At 39.5% G+C, this 12,662-nt stretch overlaps 1 protein-coding gene across 2 annotated transcripts; it reads left to right on the top strand.

Annotated features, from left to right (window-relative positions):
- The first annotated feature begins 372 nt into the window (after positions 1 to 372).
- On the top strand, positions 373 to 12,564 carry atp1b2b (ATPase Na+/K+ transporting subunit beta 2b). 2 transcript variants are annotated; one of them, XM_055043825.1, is made up of 8 exons: positions 373 to 826; positions 5,750 to 5,878; positions 5,973 to 6,080; positions 6,287 to 6,492; positions 6,718 to 6,777; positions 6,995 to 7,021; positions 8,271 to 8,366; positions 8,465 to 12,564. In XM_055043825.1, exons 1-8 carry the CDS (start codon positions 736 to 738, stop codon positions 8,630 to 8,632), a joined length of 885 nt encoding a protein of 294 aa, XP_054899800.1. In that variant the 5' UTR covers positions 373 to 735; the 3' UTR covers positions 8,633 to 12,564. The 2 variants fall into 2 exon arrangements, with proteins under 2 accessions (XP_054899800.1, XP_054899801.1); XM_055043826.1 differs by lacking the exon at positions 6,995 to 7,021 and having other exon boundaries at positions 374 to 826.
- Positions 12,565 to 12,662: the final 98 nt, after the last annotated feature.

Below are 12,662 nucleotides of genomic sequence, written 5' to 3'. Positions count from 1 at the left end.
TTATTGAATCTCATTTAATGCTCTATTTGTAACCGTGTGTTAATGATTATCCGATTTAACTTAACTAAACTAGTAGACAGAATCTGATCGAGTATTTTGAAGTAGATCCTTTGGGGGTCCCTGTGGGACTATCGGGTGATGTTATTTGTTGATTGTCGTGCGGATACATGACGCTTCTCGCTTCCGATCCAATAAAAAAACAGACCCCGGCTGGCCACGCAATTTGCTTGCAGGCTTGTCTCTCATGACTCGGGTCGGCGAGGAGTGAGGATGGAGAGCAGATGATTGGCTGAGCCTGCAGAAGGAGGCAGGGAGATGAGGCTCGGTGTGTCCGTGTGTGTGCGGATGTGTGTGTGTGAAGCGTACAGGGAGGCGGAGGGAGTGCTTTACCGCAGTATCACTACATTTCTGCACCACTCATCAAAACTCTGCGGCATGCAGACTAGAGCTTGGGGGGAGGGCACTTATTATTAGGTCTGTCCTGCTGCTCTCTCATCAGACAGGCCACTGTACAGTTTTTCACTTTCATTTCTAACCATCTGTTTTGCACTGGGCGTTCGGGTCCATCACTTCTCTGCTTTTGTTTTTTGTTGTTTTTTTGTTTTTTTACATATATAGATATATATTCTTTCTTTTTCTAACCGGTGTCGGGGCAATTGTTGCAACCTTGCCTGCAGAACAATTTTTATCGCAACTTCTAGAGGCGAGGAAAACAACAAACACATTTAGGACAAGATGGCAAAGGACGGAGAAAAAGGCGAATGGAAAGAGTTTCTGTGGAACCCGAGGACCAGGGAGTTTCTGGGCAGAACGGCGAGCAGCTGGGGTGAGTAAGTCCGTCCAGCTTACAGCAATGCAGCAAACAAGCTCTCCCGGCTCTGTAACAGGTCGTTCTTATGGAGTACAGCCCTCCGGCGACACGGAGGGCTTTTAAATGCCCCTAAAAATATGCACGACAGCGTTAGAGATACATCTTTGAAGAAGTTTATTAGTGCGGGTGTTCATGCAAAGAGTAGACAGTCGCTGTCCAAATGCCGTGGTGCTGAAATCTGACTGCGGCACAGCTCTCGCAGAAGCCGGCACATTATTCCCCTCATGGCGGGCTATTAGTAATATAGGACAGAGCTTTTCCTGGCTCATACGGGTGAAGTCATCCTCTGTCCTCCCTTTTGCATGTGATTTGTGCAGATTAAAGCAGCTCTACTTTGTCATTGCTTTACTTTGAGCCCTGCTGCAGATAAGCCCTTTTTCCAGGAATTGAAACTCCTTTTCATACATGTATCTTCGTCAGATGTGGGTACAACACGATGCAACGCGATTTGCATCATGTTGAGACTTCTTCCTCAACTTAATTTAATGCCATTTCGACATGGGCGCTGCCAGCGACGGGGCAGTGGCCCCTCCTATGAACTTACTGCCTCCTGTCAGGAAGTCTCATATGTCTAGTTTTATTTATGATCATGATTTCAAAAGAGAAGAAGTTAAGGTGCAAAGCTGCTCGTTTTGATTTCTAGCTTGACTTTTTCCAAAATGGAGCCTTCTGATGTGGGTCATTTGTGAGTTTGTGCATACTCACAAGTGTTTCTTTGCTGCTTTTGGTAATCTATAAATGATTAATTGCAGTTTCCTCTAAGCAAACATCTACAAACTCCATTACTCAAAAAGTCACTTGGAGTTATTTGCTCTGATTTGTGTCATATTTCATTGAAGCAAGTTGGTCCAAATGGGGTTTCACAGCTAAATTTAGGTGTCTTTATAAAGACCTGTCTCTGTAATTGATCAAAGAAAATAATTCAGCATCAGGAACAATACACATTTATGGATGAAATTGTTTCTTTGGCATAAAATGTCATTTTGGTTTGACAAACTTTCATAATCTCTCATGTCTGACAAGACTCAATTTGACCAAACAGGTTCAGTCCCACAGCAAATGGAAACATGGCGTCTTCCATTGACTGACATGTTTTATCTGCAGATTACATCAATCAAAAAACCCCAATAATACAAATTATCTATAAGCTATTAAAAATATTTAACCATCAAGTCAAATAAACTGATATACAATGATGTACAAATGGTACAAAATAGTTTGTTTGGAGGCAACGAGTCTGTAGAAAACTGTGATTGAGCTGGAGAGACATTTATTTATTCATATATACATATGTCAGTTTTTACTCTTGCATGCACCGCCCCTCCCCCCCACAGCCTGTAACCGGCAACAAGATAAAAATCCTTTAAATTCTCTGGCTTTCGGTTTTTAGTCGGCTAACATGAGATTATGAGTGTCACCCCAACACTCATAATCTCTATCGCCCCTAAAACTTTCCAGAAGCATCCCAGCATAGAGTACAACTATTTTAAAGATTCGTGAAACGGCAGGACACATATGGCTGCGTTCTAATGACACTGGGGGCATTTTAATCTGGGTAAAGCCGAGGACCAAATGCTATTTGTATCACCCTCAACCCGACCCCTCCCGAGCTGTGTAGTTCAGCAGAGAGATTTAATCCTAATCTAATGACTTCATTGGCTGATGAAGAAGGTATCAATTCGGGATGTTCTGGCAAAGCAAAGGATTTTAAAGAACAATTTAAATGATTTGATCTTTTGACTTCAAAGTCTCTGTATTGCTCGTGTGTTTATATCCAACTACTTACAGACAGATTATAAAAGGTGTATTTATATATCTGATGTCCAAAACCAAACCTGCCTCCGCCCAATAAATAAATAATATGTTAACTACATGTTTATATTTGTGATAATTCAGATAAATGTGGAAAATATGAACTTCCAACATGTTTGTTAGATATAAATAAAGATAAATTCTTTGAACATATGAGTTCAAGTTTCATCTGCTCCTTTTTGCATCTGATTATATAGTCATGGGTTTGATACATTATACAGAAAAATAGCAAATACATTTGGTTTTTCAAGCATATTTTTCCCAATTTGATCAAAATTGACAACTAAATGAATATTTATTCACCAGCATGTTCATGGCACTTTTGACTTGATGTGACCAGAGCAGAGAAGAGAATCGATCATCAATGCCTTCGTTTGTTGGGAGTCATAATTTATTAATTGATTAATTTGCTCTTATATAGCAGGAAGTACTGCAGCACAGACACATGCAGGCAAACTGATGAAACTCGCAAGACGAAATCGTGATTTTGATCATTTTTCTTCCATGACAGCTAGTATATTTTGAGTCTGAAATACACGTTCAATAGAATTTCAGATGCTAATACTTCTTAATTTTTATTCATTTATAAAACTATGAAGCAAAAACGTAGGCTCCTTCAGTGATTGGCCCCAGACTGCCCCTGGTGGTCTGGATGCCTCGAGGAGCTGCTAAATTTGCATGTGCCTTGGGCCGGCTCTGCCTCCCACAGAGCAAACTTAATCCAGCTCAGTTTGTTCCCGTTGCTCCAAGGTCTGATGGCCTTTTTAATCTGTGCTCTCTAAGACTTGGTAATTAGTCTATTTCCGTTGTGAGTTATTACAGGCTGGCTTCACTTGGCATTTCACAGAACTGCACTGGGAATAAAGTCACACCATTATGATTGCAAAATTATACATATTCCATTGTATTCTTACTTGCATGATTGTAAACGGTTGGTAGAAAGCATATTCTTTATTTTTGCTAAGTTCAAAACAAGTTAACTGAACGTGTTGTTGAATTTGCTCCTCATCTTGTGTCGACTCATGAACACTTCAGAACACTGGATCAAAGCCTGCTTTCAGGACGAAACATGAAACAAGCTTCTGCATGTTTCGCTTTGTGTGCAGGGCTGTGGGGAAGTGAAAGCAGCCTTTCTGAAGGTCCGCCATCTGATGATGACACAGCTTTGAGCCTGGGCTAAACACAGGACCAGTGTGGTTTTCTGCATATCCCATTTCTGAAATTAAAAAAGAGGTAGAACTCTTACTGCGACGTCAGAGAGGCGAATTTTTAACGCTCTCATTGTGAGACTGGAAAACATTAAAACCAATAAACCCTGATTTGATTTTCTAAAGTGTTTCCTTTGGCCTTTTGAATCAGAATGCAGTTTTATATCAAGTTAAAATGCAATTGCCCAGCATGATCTTCCAGTTTAGTGAGTTGGGCACAGACTGCATTCATTTGCTGTTTGCCAATGGCTGAAACAGAGATGTTTGACTGTCTGTCATCAGTGTGTACTCAGAGGACACGTTGTGAACCTAACACCCTCTTTACTTTAGTGAGGGATGCCTGTGTGTTTGTTTGTGTGTGCCATTGTGCACGTCCAGTCTCCCCTGGGTGGTGTCACATGGTTGGCACAACCTCCCCCTGGGGAGACAAAGAAAAATGCTTCAGCACGTCGCTCTGTCACCTCTTTGTCCAAATATGTCTTATTCTGCTCACTGACTCGTCGGCTAATATCGTCTTCCTCAACAAACGAGTCGTCTGCGATTTTACTTTGATTTGATGCAGCAATGAGCTGAATATTTCTGAAAACAACTGGATGAAAAGCACACCCACACGGGCTTTGAATCATTAAGGAACTCTTTGGTAATTGCCCTCCCTTGGATCAGCTTCCCCTTGACATTTTGTTATGGATTACCGGCAGTGTTGCTTTGTGCAGGGAGGCAGACGCCACACTGCTGCTGACTGAGGGCTTTGCTGGGGGCTTCCAGCTGAAGCACAGGGTCAGGGCACTCAGTTGCTTCCCAGTGTCGGCCTCAGGTGTTAATGCGTCAAAAAAATGCTATTTCTGCTGCCTGCATCTCTGCAAGGGCAGGAAAAGACTTAAAACGAGCTCTTTAAAACTGTCAATTTGAACTACACAGGTTTTTCTCTTTTTTTTTAGTTAGACTTTTGTTCTAAAGACTCAAAGTAAATCAAACTGTAGACATCAGCAATATTTCCCTGAATATGTAAATCATGAGATGTTAGGGGCTCTGATAAACTGTATTCCTTTGTCTTCTGCTCAGAACAAAAACCAAAGTATTTTAAATTTAACCTTCAACACTCTCCCACTGTTGATCTATGTCATTACCAGGACACTTTCTGCTTTGCAAAATAAAAGCATTTCCTGTTCCATTAATACAAAAGTTCAGCATTCTCTCTCACTCTGCTGATATCTAGTTTTCCTAGTTGACATTTAAACGTATATTTTCTAGTATTGCTAAAATATTCAGTGTTGACTTTTTTTTCTGTTCTTTTCTGTAAATGCAGTATTGTATTGTCGCTGCTTTAGTATTAAGTTTTTCATTATAGTAATAGTTTAAAGCATCTCACAATGATTTTTGCAAGTTAAAAAAAACACTTGTGTTTAGTTACACCTAAACCGAAACAATCTAAAATCGTACCTTTAGCCATTTGACCATGTTGTGACCCAGACTGACTAGATGGGATGGATATGGTCATTAGGTCACATAAAATGGAAACAAAATGGAAGGAAAGCAAAAATATAAGAGAAGCAGAAAGACCCAAATGCTCTGTGTAAAATTACAAAAGTATGAAAAACTTAAAAACTGAGAGTAATGATATAAAAGTAAGCAGTTTTTAGTACAAGAATTGAGGGAACTTGTCTGTATCATTTTATGGGTAAAAATTAAGAGTTAATGCACAGGCTTTATGTTGAAGCTACAAAAATCTATTAAAGATTAAATCATATATTTATTGTTTTAGGGTTTAGATTTGAACAGCGAAACTCTTGGTTTTTTCTGACTCATAGCTTATATATAATGTAACAATATTTATTAGATTTTCTTTCTGTTTTTTCAGGCCTCATCATTCTGTTCTACATCATTTTCTACCTCTTCCTGGGGGGCCTGTTTACTCTGACCATGTACATCATGCTGCAGACCCTGGATGACCACAAACCCACTTGGCAGGACCGCCTTTCCACACCAGGTGCCAGATAGCGGCAGTTCAAACAGCATGGATCCAGAACCCACTCTTGTGTGAGTCGTCATGACCCCCCCTGCTGCCTCTCTGTCTCTCACAGGTTTAGTGATCAGACCCCATCAGGACGAAACCTTCGAGATAGTTTACACCATCCAGAACACCGAGAGCTGGGATATGTACGCTCAGGCCCTGGACAAGTTCCTGTCACGTAAGTCTGACTCCCGTCCTCTGCTGGTCCGACTCCACAGCTGTGGATTATCCAATTGTGCTTTTCTAATACTGGATCATTCCTTTTCCATCAGTGAGTGGGAGGCTGCCTTGCGGCAGAGTTTCAGTTGAGTCATGAGGCTTCACAAAACCGACTAACCCTCACCCTCATGCTCCTCTCCCCCACCCTCCCCTCGTCTCCTGCAGCTTACAACGACTCCATCCAGGCCCAGAAGAACCACGAGTGCACTCCGGAGCAGTACTTCCTGCAGGAGGACAGCGGCGATGTGAAGAACAACCCCAAGCGCTCCTGTCAGTTCAACCGAACCGTTCTGGAAGAGTGCTCTGGACTCCACGACCGTTACTATGGATACCAGGAGGGCAAGCCGTGCATCATCATCAAGCTGAATCGGGTATGAAAGACAGGAAAAAGAAGGGAAATGGATGCTGTTGCTAGGAGACATTGAGGAAACATAAAAAAGCAGACTGGGGGAAAAAAAGCCTACAAAGGAGAAAAGTCTGGGTCAAGAGTACAGTATCCATTGTGCTTCATAACACAATGTGAAAGAGTGTTTTTGTTTTCCCTGGTGGTTGATAATAAAACATGAATTGCATTTCTTTCTTTTCTGCCACACCAGGTGATTGGAATGATGCCAGGAAAGGACGGACAGGCTCCGTCTGTCACCTGTGGCGCAAAGGTAATCCCTTTTTGTCCTTCACAATGAAAGGATTACCATGACAAATTGGAGTCCAGCCCATTCATAGCTCCTCTCATTTGCAGCATGCCTGTCTTCTGCTATCCCCTGTATTTTCCTCCTAGTTTTTGCATTGGTTCAGCAATGTTTGTGTTAATTTGTAAATTTCCTGGTGTCCTTTTATGCTCTTATTGTACTCCATAAAACTATTCCCTCTCAGAAATACAGAGTTGGCAAAGATGAATGGGTAAGATCAACAGACAAGTTGCACATAGTGAAATGTTGATGCTTAGCAGTGGGTGAGAAAGTAGAGATTAACTGCAGTACTACTCAAAAAATATACATACCTCTCAAACTCTTTCTACATTTTGTCTTGTTGCATAGCTGTGAAGTGGAAGGAGAATTATACATAGTTTAGAAAATCTTTACAAATAAAAATCTGAACAGTGTGACATGCATGTGTTATTCTGAAACACTTAAATATAATCCAGTCCGGTTGCCATTAGTGGTGCCCATGCACAGTTCTGTGAATTCCTCAGAGGTTTCTTAGAGAGCATTAGCGAACAAAAAGCATCACGGAGACCAGCGAACCCGGCAGACAGGCTGGGAGGAATGTTTAAAGCAAAGTGATGTCAGTTTTCCAAGCTTTCAGCATCTCACATATCACTGTTCAATCTATCTACTAAGACTGTAAAATGTGGCGCAAGCAAAATCTACAAAAATAGGAGACATACTGGAAAAGCAGCTAAGAAGCCAAAGGTAACTGGTCATTACACAAATCTAGTTTCATAGAAAATTGGCGAGAGAAAAAATTTAACAAGGAAAAAGAAGCTCTTGTCAGGTTAGACTAAAGTTTTGGCTCCATGCTAAATGCGACATGTGATGGAAAACGTTCACTGCACCAACAACAGATGGTGTCATCCAGGACATGTTACAGTGACGAGTCGCCTCTGAAGCACAGATACCAAACTCTTCAGTTCAACACTGTTATTTTGGGAACCACTTACATTATTCGCTAGGCTGTTTCTGACAATGCATGTGATGTCATCAGTTCAATTGTTGCGAACGTACAGACACAACGTCCGAAGCCTCATTTTTTGGAGAAAGGAAATCTTCTACTGGAGATCCTTCCTGCCCACAGCATCTCTTTGAAGAACCTTGGATAATATGAGTTAAAACAACAACATTTAAGTTCACATTGGGATAAAGAAAAAAAATTTAAATATTTCAATCTGTTGGAAAATGAAGCTGGCAAAAAAAAACACAATCTTAATTGCTACAAAAGGTACAACATCTTGATTCGGCAGAGTTAAATGCAAATGCATGGCACATTTTTTGAAAGATTATTTGTAAAGAATTTAGAAATCTGTAGTTTACAATTTCATATTAAATAGACTTGAAGTAGGTAGTTGGTATGTGCTTTAAACAAGGTTCAGAATGAAGAAGACGATAACTTAATTGTTTTTATTACTGATAGAGCTGTTCCTCCCTCTTAGAGAGACGACTCTGACAAAATCGGAGATATGATTTACTTCCCTTCAAATGGCACTTTTGATCTAATGTACTACCCTTACTATGGCAAGAAAGCTCAGGTAGGAAAGTACTTTCAATCTGTGGACAGTCGAAATTCTGAAATGTTTTCAGATTTGTCTGTATTTTTAGAACGTTTGTCTTTGGTCTGGTATTGCAGGTGAACTACTCTCAGCCTTTGGTCGCTGTCAAGTTCCTTAACATCACCGTCAATCAAGACGTCAACATCGAGTGCAAGATCCACGCCAACAACATTCCCACTGGAAATGAAAGAGACAAGTTTGCTGGTAGAGTGTCTTTCAAGCTGAGGATCAACTCCCAAAACTAGGCTGACCCCAAATGAAAACTTTTCTCCCCTTTCTCCTTCCCCTCTCCCCCCATCTTCTGCACCGCTGCACATACACAGAAAAATAAACCCGCAGTATTCACATCCTTCATGTGATTCGATTGCACCCTGCTCCAGTTTTCTTCTTTTTTTTTTAGGGGGAAAGGGGGATTGTATGACAGGGTAAATTGAGCACGAGAGGGTGGTGATGCTGTCCTTGTTTCTGTCGGTGAGCGTTCAGACAAATGATTTTCTGTAAATTAGTTTGCGGTGACCTCTATTTATACTGCATGACAAACTAGGAGATATAAAACAGGATGTGTTTTCGAAATCTGCAAGCAACCTCACCACGTTTACAGTGTTGCTGCTCACCTCCCGCTGCCTCCTTCGAGAGTATTCCTACTATATATCTGAATATACACAGACTACAATACAAACGGTGTATATCTACAGTATTTATACGGCATCATAACCTTATATCGGTCTGTCTGTTCTGTTGCACTTAAAAGAGTACTCCAACAAACCTGCATTTTTCTGAATAGATGGATGCAGAGATGAAGCCATTTGCATGTGTGTGCTGTTTATGTGTGCTTTGAAGGCACATTGTTTCCCACCGCTCCATTCTAGTCAACTAAGGACAGGTTAAGTAACTGACCACCAGGAGGGACCACAATACAAGCTTTGACCCTCATGCACTCCAAGTGTGTGTGTGTTTTTGGAAGCATATCTCCCCCCAAAAATGCTTGAATGGATGTTTTTTGTTGTTGTGTGTGAGCGTCTGCATTTCATTTACAGATCCCATTTCTAATTGTAGGTCGGGAAGTTGCATGCAATGTGCAATATTCATTAAGTGGCATACATTATGAATGCTCGCATCCATTCATCAGATGGCTCCTGTTACAGATCATTCACACTGGATATTTAAACTTTGAACTCAGAGCAGCTGCTAACAAAACAAACAGGAACAATATCTGGTGTGGTTTTAACACTGAGTTGATTATGAAAAGACAAATCTGTGCAAAACTTTTTTAAGGCTTGTCCAATAGATAATCAGAATTAGCTTATTAAAGGTTGTTTTTTTCCTAGCCAACTTCCTAAGATAAATTTAACTCATTTCCAGCATATATTCAGTTTTTAGTGTTGTTTCATTTCTTCTCACTGTACAGTTTCATTTAAAGATAAATCCAAAGCTATATGTCTGGTGTAATTTATTTATTCAAACCTAAATATTTAGTTTTCTGTCTCTTTTTGTTGTTGAGTGATTTGCATCTATTTCCTTAATACCAGGAATAGATGTCAATGTCAATTTTTTTTATTGTTTTGCACTGGAAGTGTGCTTTTTATTCCTTCTTTTGTGAAGCTGAGTTGATTTAATAAAAGCACTTGCATTTTTTTTGGAGGCGGGTGTAGACAGCTTTTTTTTTGGGATTTTTTGTTGTTGTTGTTGTTCCCTGCTATCTTTTCCACACTCATCATCACTATTCAGGATATTGATCTTGAACATTCCCATGACTTGCTTACATCCTCACGAGCTCATGGGAGAAAATACTCAATAAGCTTTTAGATGTACAGTGACCACATGTAGATTTATTAGTTTGTTTTGTTGTTTCATTCTGTGCTGTACAAGAGAAAAATCCTCATGATGAATATCTAAGTATCAACTCCATTAAAAGTCATTTATCATGCCTGAGTTTTGGTGCGCATCCACTCCGCTGTGCCGTCCCACAAACCTGCCTGAAAGATTAAATATTATTCTGACAAATCTATAAAAACTCAACTGTAATATTGTCCAGCATGTACAGCGCCCTAAACAATTGCCTACCTTAGAAAGGAGATGTTGCTACAGACACTTGGTGACCATATGATTCCTCCTGGTCTGTTACAGCTACATCCTGACTTTTTCAGATCAACACACCATCTGCTGCTTTTGAACGGTAGTGGCTTTGAGAAATGTATCTCTAGAAGTTATGGGTTGCAAAAAACTTTTTTTTTTTTGTAGCATAAATAACTTAAATCACTTCTTCTGAAGTAATAAGGAATTTCATTTGATAAACTTTCCTGATATGTATGGAAAAACAAAAATTGAATAGGAAAACATAGTTAGACTTCTGGATTTTATATCACGTCTAAAAGATACAAATCTCAATTCCTGACACATGAAGGTCAAAACCAATCACAGAATGTTATACTGTGGGTAAAAAAGGCCTTACATGTATTTAGGTGACCAAGGAAAAAAAGAAACGTGGACTACAAATTAAAAGTTCCTGGTGATCTGATCCACTTACGTAAACAAGCTTCACAGGAACTATTAGTATTACCGCTAATTGTGGCGCCATCATAATGTAATCAAATTCAAAGTTGGCTTTTTTGTTTCTGTTTTACATTTCTTAATGCCATAATATGAAACTATTTATTTATTTATTTTAGGGGTTTTTGCTAATTTTTACTAGTGGCACCAAAATAGGGTGGATGCTCTTAACAGAAACCCAAGTAAGTATGACCTGACTCTGCTTGTCTATATTATTGTTCTCACAGAGGTCCAAACAGAACCTTTTATCTGAGCCTAGAGGGATACGTACATTGAACCATTAATAATCTAATTTTTTATCTAAGATCCTAATTCAACAAGATGTGCTTTGTCGTGCTCTTCTCTTTTAGCTTTTTGGGACCTCACTGCGGGATTCAGATGCACTCTTCTTCTGGCCTGCTTTCAGCTCTTACTTAATTTCATTGTAATCTCTTAATCTGGTCAACTAATCCAAAGCAGGCACGCTGAACTTCTTTACCCTACTTTGTCGTTCATGCACCGAGCATCAAATGCCCAGTTCATGGCTTTAGAGCTGCGCTCTTATTCTAGCTTTTTCATACTTTCAAACCCACATCCAGTCAATACTGCAATCCCTCTGGTCAAATGTTTGGTTTCATCTGTCAATTTCACTCTTTTTTTCTTGTCATTCATACTTGAATATTACTCCTTCTGCCAAAGATATTAATCACAATTTACACTCCATCTGTTTTTGCAGTTCGGATAGATGCACGCTTGCTGGTCTGAGCAAAAATCTCACCCACAGAATCATAAAGGCCTCTCGTCATACAATAATAGATACGCACACAAGTGGAAAACGTTTCCCTGCAGCAAAACAGTGCCTCCTGGTGGACAGACATCTTTGTCCTCCAGTTACACAGAATGTTCTTTCCTGCTATCTCAATTTATCCCTTTATTTTTTCCTGTGCTAATTTGGAGATGTTATCAAAGAGCAATATATATTTATCTCCTGTGCAAATGTGTGATTGTTTAGAGGAACGGTAACATTCGGTACGTTCAAGAGCAAGAGGGAAAGAAGGAACACGTTTGTGCGCAGCCAATATATGAAAACGTGAATAATAAAATGCTTCGTGAATGAAAGAGTATTTTTGCTGTAACGAGATGAGAATGTAAGGTTTGAACTGTATTGTGTAACAAAAGCTACATGAAGAGGTTTCATCATTTAGTTAAACAAAAAGGCCAACATGCCAGAAATTTGTTTAGACTTGCATTTTGGTTTAATGTTTTTAACATCTGTTTGAGTCTGTCTTTTTCTGTTTAATTAATATTTTTGAAAAATAGCTTTTAAAGCTTGCAATCAAAGTTCTGACAGGACTTTAACCCTCAAAGCACTTTCAGAAACTGCAAAGCTGCACAGTGTGAAGTGTGAGAGAGAAATTCATGATTCAAGCAGTAAGTAAATATGAGAGATATCATCACCCACACCTACCTTCTTAAAGTTGCACTGTTGCTATGATTGTGGTTTAAAGAATTGTCCTAAAATATACATTTATGAAAAAATAAAAAATAAATGATCCTGGATCCATATTTTTGGCTCTTACCTTATGTCTATTTTTGGTCATGTTTAAGTCAAGACAAAAAATAAATAAAGAAACGTCATTTAAGGGAACTCGGCCTTGGTTTTGCTTCTTGCATCTTAGCTTCATGTTTACTGAAGTGTTGGATTATTTTGTGGCATTATCCGATGATTGTGACGTTGTAACAATA

This window comes from Poeciliopsis prolifica, unplaced genomic scaffold, assembly GCF_027474105.1.
Source record: "Poeciliopsis prolifica strain line A6 unplaced genomic scaffold, Auburn_PproV2 SCAFFOLD019, whole genome shotgun sequence".
Classification (NCBI taxonomy): domain Eukaryota; kingdom Metazoa; phylum Chordata; class Actinopteri; order Cyprinodontiformes; family Poeciliidae; genus Poeciliopsis; species Poeciliopsis prolifica.
This window is presented reverse-complemented; position numbering and strand designations above follow the sequence as displayed.

Excerpts from the sequence above, each read along its gene's own strand:
- atp1b2b (XM_055043825.1), top strand. The coding sequence starts at position 736 with ATGGCAAAGGACGGAGAAAAAGGCGAATGGAAAGAGTTTCTGTGGAAC. Across the intron at positions 827-5,749 it reads CAGAACGGCGAGCAGCTGGG|GCCTCATCATTCTGTTCTAC; the intron begins GTGAGTAAGTCC and ends CTGTTTTTTCAG. Across the intron at positions 6,778-6,994 it reads CTGTCACCTGTGGCGCAAAG|AAATACAGAGTTGGCAAAGA; the intron begins GTAATCCCTTTT and ends ATTCCCTCTCAG.